Genomic DNA, 12423 nt, shown 5'->3' on the forward strand with positions numbered 1-12423 from the left:
TTGAATTAAAGACAAGAAGCAAGTTTTACTTCCATTCTGGCATAAGGAAGCTGTCCATTGAAAAACACCTTCCTGCTTTAATAAGGTACTGGTTCTTTAAAGACTAAGTTATACTAAATGTACTACTTTAAATTACCCAGAGATATGGTTGGGAAAAAACCATTCACGATCTCTCTTAAATTCCAATTACTGAACACACATACTTATGAGAAAAAAGCTGCTCGTCTCATATTTTGCTGTAATGGAATGGGCAATGTGCCTCTTTTGGAGAGGTTTATGGAGAGCAGCTCACAGCTTTTTCCATTCAGAAAATATCAGATGCTTTTACTGTCATTTTAAGAAGGTCTGAAGACATACACTGATGATAAAGCAGAAACTGTTTCTTTTGCATGCATTTCCTCCTTTCTGACTCTCAAAGCACAAATGAGTTATAAAATAAATTTTTCTAGATCAGAATGATCTCTGCATGCTTGAGTTGTTGATCAGACAAGCCATTCTACATTACACCAACTTTGTTACTATACTACCAATAAATTATGTGCCAGGAGATGATTTCCTGTTACAGCGGTGATACTGCAACACGCATATCAGACAACGAGGCCCGTGGAAAAAAAATATCTATGGACAGATTCTTGGTAGATGTTTCAGAGATGTTTATTTCTCCAGCTACATGGCCGGGATCTGCCCAGGAACTGCTCAATCCCGGGACCCGAGGGTCCTTGCCCGCGCAGGGGAACACAAAACAACCAATGGGGAACGAGGCTGAGCAGGGGCTGGGAAACCCCGTGCCTCCCCCCAGGGCCCCTCTCCCAGGGCTACATGGTGGGGGGGGACCCCAACAATTTCCCAAGATTATTTTCCCAACCTAGAATTTGCCTTCCCATATTAGCACTCTAGAGAAGGAAATTTCAGAACATCACTTCCATATTATTCTCTTATAAGCACTGCACTTCGGTGGTAAGGGCATGCTGCTGTAGAAGCCAAAGACAGTAACGAACACTCTGAAAGCAAGCCTTTAGCAAGGTTCTTTCCCTGATAGGTTCAAAGAGAGTTGACTGCAATGGAGCCCTGGTCACTGACTGGAGCATGCAGGCATCTGCACAGTCCAAATAATTATTTCACATACGCCTCTGCTTTTCTAATATCTCACCTTCCAACTTTCCCAAAATAATTTTCCAACTTCATCACCAGACACAATATGGATTTCCCACACTCAGTTGTACTTCTGATGACTTCAAGCATTCTGTATTAACCTCTGCTACAAGCCACCTTTACGTTACTGATCTCCCCATACTTTATGTTTAGAACTTAACTCAGTCCATTTGGAATTTATCATCCCACAGATTGACAATTATTTCTTTTTACAAGTAACAAAGGAGCAGTCAAGAGGTCCCTATACCAAGCACAGAAGCAGATCCAGATTTTATAATCTCATAATTTTGTTGCACTCAAAAGGATGCTTGCTTTGAAAAAGCCAACTCCTAAAGGCAATTCTTTGGAAGCTGCTTTTTCTCTGTTATTTAATGCACATCACAGAGTGCCATGGAATTTGCAGAGTGGGATGTTAAACACTGTAGCCCTGATTCCAAACAACTGCATCCCACATACCACAGACCAACCTCTGAGTGGTAGCAAGAATCTCTGTTTGATTGATGAGAAAATAAATAGGAGTATGAACCAAATGAGAAGCCAAATGTTCTCTCAAAGACTCCTGCAATCTCCTTAATACTCCTTATGCTCCAGGAGTTCCCTTGCCAGGGGAGTGACCCGTGCCCAACAAAGGGAAGGTTGTAAGAAGTTAGAATTTAATCTGGCTGCTGCTGTAGAAGACAAGATTTCTATAAGCACCTTAGGAGCAAATGGAGGGCTAAGGACAATCTCCATCCTTTACTGGATGCAGGGGGAAACACAGTGACAAAGAATGAGGAAAAGTCTGAGGTACTTAACACCTTCTGTGTCTCAGCCTTTAGAAGCAGGACCAGTTGTTTTCCAGGTACCCAACTCCCTGAAGTGGAGCACAGGGATGGGGAGCAGAAGGAATCCCCCCCAATCCAAAGGGAAATGTTTAGTGACCTGCTACACCATCTAAGACTCACCCAAGTCCACATGCCCAAGTGATCTGCTGGAGGGTAGGATCTGTAGGGACCTGGATCACTTAAGCACAGTTCTGGGAGTTGAACCAAGTCCCTAAACGTGAAGCACAGGGCATCCTGAGATGACTTTCCTCTTTCAGTCCATGTAACCATACCACGTCCCTGCTCAAAACATTTTTAATGCTGATGAATACTCCGCAGGAAAGGAAGAGACAGCACTACACTCACAGGGCCCAAGTTCACCAGTTGCTTCTTATCTCTAGCCATTCTCTTTTTTTCCCCTGGCAAGAGTTTTAAATAACTCTAAGTGAGCATTCTATAAAGATCATGCTGTCTGAGGCATTCATGAAAAATATGAAGACTTACACAGTTCATCTACAATGACAAGAAGGGGGAAAAGGCAGATAAAACATGTTGGCTCAGCATGATCTGAAACCGATTAGAGAAAGACAAACTGCCAATGCTCTTTGAATGAAACTCTCCAAACTTGTTACTTTCCTGCTCTTCTCTTCTGATCAATAAATTCAAGCAATTCCATTAGTCTGTTAATTCACTTAATTAAATAATATCGAGCATTACTAACCATAATGGATGAGCTGCTAACACAGCTCTGAATCAGAGTGCAAAACACAAGACAGCCCTTTGTCTGACTACATTTTTCACAACTCAGTTGTTTTTTCAGACATTTCAAACACTTGAAGCATGGAAATTCAGACAGAGATAGCTATTTATTTAAACTCTTCTCTGTTACAAAAAAAAAAAAAAAGAGTTGCTTGAAGAAGGAAAGCTTTTCTTTTTGGTGTGATGTACTTTATTTTTCTCAGTGAACTCTAAAAGGATCTTCCTGTTTGCACTGCACTCTCACACTCATAGAACTGTGAATCCCACAAGTGGCCAGAAGTATTCTGTGCCAGAATGTGATCAGTCACTGACAGTTTGTACTGGCATCTAGTATGCATTATTTACACAGACATTTATTCACACTTTGCTTTGTGAAGATCCAATAGAATTCATTACACAACCAAAATTCTCTCCGCTTTATTAGCAAAACTTCTAAAAAGCTAATTTCCTGTTCAAAAAAGTTGGGTTTTGAACATTTGGTTTGAAATTCCTGCCAGGATTATCAAATCCTTTCAAACTCACTAACATGTTATTTCTTAAAAAGTCACATTTCAGTATTTTTGTGACAAAAATATTCAGTATTTTCAGCATCACACACTGTTTAATATGAAGACTTTTTTACACAGAATTCAAAAACAGTCCTACGTCTAAGCAAAATGTTCAGAAAACAATATTCTTAGAGACTACATAAACTGGAAGAAGGTAGCTGAGGTTCATCCTCTCTTCCTAGATGTATTTCAACAGGCAGATGTGACAGTAACAGTAGATGAGGCTTTCTATGACAGCCAGTCCCATTGTCTTTGTTTTCTTTCTGTTTTAATCCCCTGAGGAAATTAAGATTTAATGATCCAGAGTGTATTCTGTCAGTAGAAAAAGATACAGTTTTAAATGTCAGTGCTGGATCACTGATTTTAGTGAGTGACCAAGACTAAAAACTTTCAGCAGTCTTTGATAAATAGGTTTGAAAATTATTAGATACTTAAACAGGTAATTCCCTATTAAATATTTCCATATTGAGCACGATCTCAGTAATACTGTACAGAGATCTTTGATGATGCTGAACCAACTTCTTTCATTTTATACATGCAAATAAAGAAAAGGTCCTTGATTAGAATTTTTGTCTTTTATTCTACCATTAATTTTTTTTTTTAATTTTTCAAATTAATTTTGGCTTAGTCCTTTCTAATGTCTTCATTCTACCCTATGAAAGATAGACCTGAGAGACATAGAAATAAAGAGCAATGAAATTTCTCATCTCTTAAATGATAACAGCTGTTAACATCCATGTGTGAGGAAGAGGACAATGCGGTAGAATTATTAAGGTTTTAGAACAAGTGCAAAGAAAAATACCTAATGACTTTTAAAGAGCTGATTTTCAAGGCATATGAACATGCAAAACCCAAGAATATTAGAGCTGATACAGCAAAGACAAGGTCTGCTTTGACACTGTGTGAATACAATGGCTTTTTGGGGGAGCAAGTCCATGTTGAAGGAAAATTGAATTCCTCAGGGAGTTTTAAAGTATAATGGTTTAAGACTTAGAATAGAGCCAAGTTGAAATTCATCAAAATATTTAATTGCATTTAAATCTGGCTCAGTTAGCTGTGACCAAAAGTTGTTAGAAACCAAGGGATGTTCAATAGCGTATGCTGAAATTACACTAAGTCGATTTCCTAATTAGATGTCAACATAAAAAGACACTATTACAGCTAATACCACTGTTGGCAAGTTCAACAGCCAGGGCAGAGACTAAACAAATATGCAACACTCTCCTCTAAGAGCTAGGGTGAGCCTTTTTGCACAGGCATTACGGAGAGTGTTATACCACACTAATTTATTCTAAGGTTTCATTTACAAATTCAGTTCTCACTCCTATTAAGAGGAAGTATGGAAGAAGATGACAATGTAATGGCACTCTTTGCAGTGCTAGAATTTTTCCTGTATGATACTTTGCATTCTTTCACCATTTTCTGTTACTGTTTGTTTTAATTTTCAGATGGAAAACATGAAGTGAATTAGACAGCTGTTCAGAAATACTGAAACTCAAGCAAGGAAAATCACCTAATTTTAGTTCTCTCATGTAAAACATACTCAATACATCTCAGAAAAGAGCATCTAGGAATATGAAACTAAGTATTAAAAATGTAATAGACTACCATAAAAAAATATCACCATTTAAGAAAATTTTCCACAAACAGTACAAGACATAGGCCACCCCTCCTACAGCTGATAAATTTAAACATATAGTACTACACTGAAGCTTCTGCAAGTCAGTGTTCAGTTAGCCTGTGGTGCATCTCTAACAGTTGTCAGTGGTGGATCTTTCAAACCAATATTGAAACCCACACATCGTTTTATTATAAAATAATTTTCCTACTCTTATTTGGAGCCAAATTTTCATTCTCTCATCCTCACCAAATTGAACTTGCTTCAACACAGTCCTCTAAGTCACTGTGCTCTCTTGGGGGATGAGGCATTATTAGAGGTAGCACTGATTATTACCTCTGCCCTGAAATACTAGGAAGTCAACAGAAATTTTGTGGGTTTATCAGTCTCTTGTCAATTACTGAAAGTATTATGGGAAAAAAAGGAACCAAAAATAGATCCCGTATGCTGAGCTGCAAGTAGATGAGCTTTTTTGGTCCATTCTATAAATCTCATCTACACTTACCCCAGTTGCCCAGGTGTTATGTGCATGAGACCTGCAAGGCTCAAGCACAGAAGGAGCTTCCCATGCTGAAAGAGCCCTGAGCAGTCACACCTGTGGCTAACAGGAGCCTGAGGTGAGGGGAGCGTTACTCACCACAGTCAGGTGCTGCAGCAGATAGGCCACATCCACCATGTCGGCCAGAATGAGGAGCCTGGTGACAGCTGCCAGCAGGGAGCGAGCTGCTGGGACAACAGCCTGCCTCCTGGGCAGGGAGCAGGGATCACTGGTGAACGCCTCTGCTGACACCCGCAAAGCCTGACCTGCAAAAGGAAGACAAATTCCCTTAGGCTGCATCACAACACCCAGGGGAAAAGACCCCGTCAGTTATTTGGCAAGTCACAAGTATTGCTGATAAATTTGGCATCTCTTTGTTGCCCTAATGCCTTGAAATGAAGGTCAATTACTACAGATCATGCAGGTTAACGTTCCACATTTTCCGTGATGTTCCCTTTCTGCTCTACTCCATCATTTAATTCTGAAATAATTCCCTTCATCACACTATTACTCTTAAGTGTACACAACAAAGCCAGGGGCTCTGTCAAACTTTTCTAGTCACTACTTGTTATATTACTATGTACTTTGGTGTCCTTGCTATTAAATAATTCCCGGTCACAGAATGGAATCAAATATTGCTCTTCTCATTACAAATAGAAGTTAATGGAATGAAAACCTCATACGCTCAAACATCTCACTGACAAAGTGAAGTCTGTGCCATGGAGCTAGTGACTGCCAGTAGACAACAATATACTGCTCTCCAGTGTGAAGTTTGGTAAAAAATTTAACAATACAGACAACAGTGACAAACACCATAAATACCTGAAGGGAGGCAAAAAGGAGATGGAGCCAGACTGTTCTCAGTGGTGCCCAGCAACAGGGGCAGAAGTAATGGGCACAAACCAACACATGGGAAATTCCACGTAAGCACCAGAAAATGTTTTTTCACTGCGAGAGTGACTCAGCGGTGGCACAGGCTGACCAGGAAGGCTGTGGAGTCTCCATCCTGGGAGGTATTAAAAACCCGACTGGACATGGTCCTGGGCAGACTGCTGGCCCTGCCTGAGCTGGGGCATTAGACTAGATCACCTCCAGAGGTCCCCTCCACCCTCCAACATCCTCTGATTCTGTGAGCAAACACACCTCAGAAAAGTCTGACTATGACTGAGCCCTTAGAAATGAGTGTGACATAAGCTGGGGTGGCCAGATGAACACGGATAAAATCATAACCCTAAAACAGAGCCATGAGATGCAGGCTAGACAGATAGGAGCTACAAGTACAAACAGCAGAAAATGACAGCTCCAACAACAACATGATGTTAAAACTTTCTTAAACTGCAGTAGACGGCATGATAGTCTGATGCAATTTCATCTGGTTTTATTGTAATTCCCATCAAGTGGCTTATTCTTCCATAATTACATTTGTCACAAACAATGAAACACAAAAAATGCCCTTTTAGTGGCACAAATAGGGATTCAGACAGACAGCAGTATTCATAGTATTTCAATTATTTTAGACAATCAAACAAAAAGCAATTCCAAAAACCAAAGCCAGGATATATCATACCTACACAATTACTGTCAGGCAGATATTTCCAAGACTCTGTTCAACACACCCAGATAGATGACTCCCACGTAAATGGTATTCTACCATCAGCTGATCAGCCACTGACAGCTACTGCTGTGTCAAATGACTGTTACATGCGCCTACAAAAATCTCTGCTCATGCACAGAAAGACATAAAAACACTCTTCAGCCACAGGTAATTTTTTAAAAAGTTAGAGGATTCATGCACTTTATCCAGCACCAAAAATATTCAAAAACTTAGATGAAAATTCCCTTAAAAACAAGTCAACTGTGAGCCTGTTGGCGATTAGCTGACAGCTTGTGCCAGGCTGTGTCTGTACAGACTGCAACAATGCCACCAACTGCAGGCAGTGAGCGCCCCTCAGAGACAGTGCTCAGCATCACACTAACAACAGCCAAATGCTCTTCACTGGTTTGGGAAAGATCAACAAAATTATGCTTTCTTCTTTTATTTCTTTGAACAGATTTTCTCTCTCCTTTCTAAACCCCATCCAAGCATCACATATTTCTCTCTTCTATTTGTATTTACAACTGGCTTTCTCCTCTCATTCTTTTATTTTTAACTGCAGCAGTGTGAAATGCACATGGAATGCAGTGAATTTTATGCCATTCTTGTGTCCTCCCACAAGGGGGTATTGTTGCCAAGAAAGTCCTGTCACCCACTCCTGAACTACACTATTAGAGGCTGATGGATTTAGAGTTCCAGAGAAACACAGATGTCAATAGGAGTTCATTTACTAAGGGGGGTACAGGCATACCAAAATAAGTAAAAAGAGAGCATTTCAAACATTTCAGTCTCAAACTTGAGAGAACAGAAATAAAAACAAAGAAAAAACCCACAGTGGTTTATAATACAGAATCCTAGAATCATTTGGGTTGGAAGGGACCTTAAAGATCATCTAGTTCCAATCCCCCTGCCATGTGCAGGGACACTTACCACCATCCCAGGTTGCTCCAAGCCTCATCCAGCCTGGCCTTGGACACTTCCAGGGATGGGGCGGCCACAGCTCCTCTGGGCAACCTGTGCCAGTGCCTCAGCACCCTCACAGGGAAGAATTTCTTCCTAATATCTAATCTACATCACCCTCTGTTTGTTTAAAGCTTTTCCCACTTGTAGAAAGACCCTCTCCAGATCTCTTGTAGGTCCCCCTTGGGTTCTGAAAGGCCCCAGTAATGTCTCCCCAGAGCCTTCTCTTCAAGCTGAACAAGCCCAGCTCTCTCAATGTGTCTTAACAGGAGAGGTGTTCATGTTTGTGGCCTTCTCTGGACTGGCTCCAACAGGTCCATGTCCTTCTTATGTTGAGGGCCTCAGAGCTGAATACAGTATTCTACATGGAGTATCACCAATAATAGAATACTTATTAACTCTTACTTACACTAGTACGCGCAGCATCATATTCTGCAGGCATGAACTAACACATTACGCCGAGTAAGTACCAGAGAAAGCTGGGAGTCAAGATCACATCACAGCACAAAACAACCTACCCTTTCTAAAAACACAAGATTAAACAATACTAGTCAGCAGTACAATGACCGGTTCTGTTCCTACAAATACCATCTCCATCTGCTACAGCAAATAATAGGATTCTGCTCCAGCCAGCCAGCTGAAGTGACAATATCAATGTCAGGGCACAGCAGATCGATACCTCCTGTATGTTCCTAATATTCAACACCCTGATAAGTCAGATTCTCACAATAGCTTTCTGAAGCTGTTACAGGACATTTCTCTCCTGCCACACAGTCTCTTACCCCACTCAGATACCACTGTATTCTGTTGCATTGCAACTATTTCACCGCTGCATACCAGGAAGTTCCACTTCCACATCTCATCCAGTTCTTCCTAACGTGTAACCAGAGCCACCACATATCCCCATCATGCCTTACGCCCACCTCTTCATTCCCCCTTTCCCACTCAGGGATACTGATCCAGTGATGCTGATGTCAATAGTTGTTCTGCAGGGGATCTGTTCTTGGTTTGATGAAAGGAGTGTACAGCACAGACTATTTTAAGCCATTCAAGTTCTGCCTCCCAGAATGGGAGTCCCTTAGAAGCAGAACACACACATGTACCTCTTAATGCAGGATAAGAAAGTGAAGTTTACTTTTAAGATGAGGGAAAGGACAAGTAAGAACACAGTATAATACAAAAGATCCCTGTACCCTTCCTTTAGTACATGCCCTTTTAAGTAAGCCCTCCATTTCTTACCAATAGTGTTTGCCATGCCATCAAACTCTTGCCTCCTCTGTTTAATCTCAAAAGACATTAAATATGGCCATTCAAAACATCAAAGTATTTGTTAGAATTTCCTTTTAAAGAGTAACTTAAGACTCAAAATATAACTCAAGCAAGCAACTTGCTTTCAATTCACTGCTCTATGTGACAACAGGCTTATCTGCGAACACACTTGAACATGATAACAGCTAAACACAAGAAACACTGACATTGCAATAGATAGAAACAAGGCAGACAGCAACTGTTGTGTTTCTGACTATATATAGTCAGTCAGCAATGGCAGTAAATACCAAACATTTCAGCTATGCCCATGCAACTGTTTGAGAACTGTAAGCCATCACACCTTGAGTTAAATGCAAAAACTCATTATCCTAAGGATAACGTGAGACTTCAGATTTCTACAGCAACATTTCGCCACATAAACAACATCATTGTTTGGTCTTAAAATTGATTAAATCTCAGAATCAGGACATGAATTAGAGGCTGATGTTTAGTGTCAGAATCATTCAGGGTTGAACAATGCTTCTTACACCCTTTGCATAGGGGTCAGTTATTGCACAGTACATTCCATCAGAAGGCAATCTTTTGATATGCTGTATACATATGAAATCTCAAGTGAGAGTTTTTCAGTACACTTACTTTGGGGTTTATTATACTATTTTAGAATAAAATTCTGGACATGAGTATCCTTTAACAAAGCTTTACCAAATCAGATCAACAGGAAATCATGGCAGTTCTTCAGCTACTAGGCCAGTGGATTTCTGGATGATACATGAAGTCCACCATCCACACACCTTCCTGCTGACCCATTTAGCAGAGTTCCAGAAGAAGATGTATCAAGATGTGGATAGGCCTTGAAAAGTACTTTCTTGAGAGGAAATGAAGAAAAACACGGAGAACCTCTGTATTAAAATGACTGGCTCCAAAACGATAAATCTTTGGTCAAAGTTCGTGGATGTCAAAGGAAGCAGGCACTGTATTTATCCAAGTAACATTTCTGTCATCCATTAAGCAACACCTTCTTTCAGAGGTCACCAACAGAATTCAACTGAATATGAGACTCCAAAATCTCATTTAGTGACAGTGTCAAGAGCAAGCTGTAGTCAGGGAAGCCATACCCATGTCATGATTTCTGAACACCGTGAAGCACACATCAGATGAATGAAACACAAAATATTATCATCGCTGTTCATTTTTATCCCGTTCATTTGCTCCTATATTCTCCAAAACATTATTATGAATAGAATTATCAGAAGCAGATTGATAAAAGTCTATCACTCCTTCAAAAGGAGCTCGGTATTAATGAGCTCCAAAAGTAATGAAACAGCATTTTCACACTGGCAACTGACATTCGAAAGGAATAAGTGTTTAATCCTCATGTTGCATCTCCAACTGAACAAGCTCAGCAAGTGACACAAGGCAAAATGCAAGAGGAGGTGAGACAGTATTTATTCTTTCTAGATCTCAGCATGCAAACCTGAGTTTGGTTGATGTGAGTGAAATTATCTAAAGCATTCCTTCTAAATTCCATTATCCAGTAAATACAAGCAGTAGCCATGTGCAAAACCTTCTTATTAATCTAAGACTGTATTAATAAAAGTACCTGCCAGTCACCACAGGAAATTATGCCCACAGGAAATTAAATACTATATGCTATGACATGCAGGGCAGGTGACTGCATGCAACCATGGCTGATGACCATATCCTTTCAAAGAGCTTGCAGTAAATAACTTGAGACATTTAACAGCAGCAGAATGTGGCCTGAATAATAGGCAATAAAGTTACATGTGATGTGGCACACCACAAATCAAAAATGCACACAGCTTCAAAGGTTAAAAGTATCTGCAAAATTAAGAAACTGCTATCTCTTTTACAATTGTTTCAACAATTTCTTAAAACTAACCTGTGCAGTTTGGCAAATCCTTGAAGGGAGATGGGCTGCAACCACTCACTTCATCATTGCATAATGATAGGTGATAACATGGACTTAACTTTCTTTTAAAATGTATGGGGTATATATAATCTACTTTATGTATTATTTATTTTTGTAGTTATCTCTGGTCTGGGCCAAGAATCAGTAAGTAATACAAAAATATTTCACATTTTCAATTTCTCTATGTATAAAAATCAATATAAAACTAAATATTTTATTCTTACCTTGTGTTATCAGCCTGTAATGGATGGGCTAACATTTTAAGAGTACTCCAAAATGAATGATTTTGCAACAGCCTCAGCTGCTCAGTGTGACAGATAACAGTGATAGTTGCTGGTCATAACACTTTAATCACAAAGGACCTTAAGCTATCTCAGACACCACATGCATAGATCAAACTCTAAACCACAGCCACCTCTGGATTCAGAGGAAGCCAAGAGTAAGTAATCACTGCCGTGAACAACAGCAGAGACTCAGAAACCACCCCACCTGCATGTGCAAGAAGACCAAATAAAATAAAATAAATTTAAAGAAAAACCTGAATCATTAGTAAGGGTAGTGTGATATAATTAAAACATACATGAACTTTAACCTGTGATTTCTCTAAGGGTAGGGTGATTTAATTAAAACATACATGAACTTTAACTCGTGATTTCTGTAAGTCGGTCATCCAACTTACTACTATTTCAGCCTGGCCTTCATGTTCACCCAAATATTCCCAGTTTTCATGGGGAAAGTAAAACTCAAGAAAACAACAAAGAGCCATAAAGAAAATGGCTATACAACATCCTCTGCAGATCACAAAAACCAGCCAAGTTTTGGGAATCAGGTTCAAAATGGAGAGGAGTCAGGAGGAAACAGAGTATGACACAATTCACCAGAGAGGAGCTGCTCTATCAGGAGGGGATGAATCTTACGGTAGGTTAAAGGATCCATCTTCCTCCTACTCTCAAAACATACTTCCACACTGGACTATTATACCTTCCCAAATGAAATCCTTACTACTGTACAAAAGAGGGAAGATTGCAGGTTTTAAATTTTTAACTCAAAGGTCTTAGTCTGGGATTCAGGTAAACAGTTCTTTTCAAGAAGAAAGTTAAAATACACATTAACTTTTAGTCATGCTTAACAGCCACTAAAATGATCGAGAGGCATCCTGTCCTCATTGAAAGAAAAAGCAACACATTCCAAACAACAAAACTTCCACTGACATATGTATTTTTTCCTATGGGGCCCAGCTTGCACACTTTAC

General features: G+C 39.8%; 1 protein-coding gene across 3 annotated transcripts in view; it reads right to left on the reverse strand.

The window, feature by feature from the left end:
• The window catches only part of CTNNA3 (catenin alpha 3), a 432189-nt gene that overhangs the window by 403255 nt on the left and 16511 nt on the right, over positions 1-12423 (reverse strand). For all 3 annotated transcript variants that reach the window (XM_042033401.1, XM_042033400.1, XM_042033398.1), the window contains exon 4: positions 5518-5684. In XM_042033401.1, coding sequence (XP_041889335.1) covers positions 5518-5684 — 167 coding nt within the window. The remainder of the gene's footprint in view (positions 1-5517; positions 5685-12423) is intronic.

Source organism: Corvus kubaryi, unplaced genomic scaffold, assembly GCF_017639235.1.
Source record: "Corvus kubaryi isolate FWS band 111438036 unplaced genomic scaffold, C.kubaryi_AGA036_p1.0 37357, whole genome shotgun sequence".
Classification (NCBI taxonomy): Eukaryota; Metazoa; Chordata; class Aves; order Passeriformes; family Corvidae; genus Corvus; species Corvus kubaryi.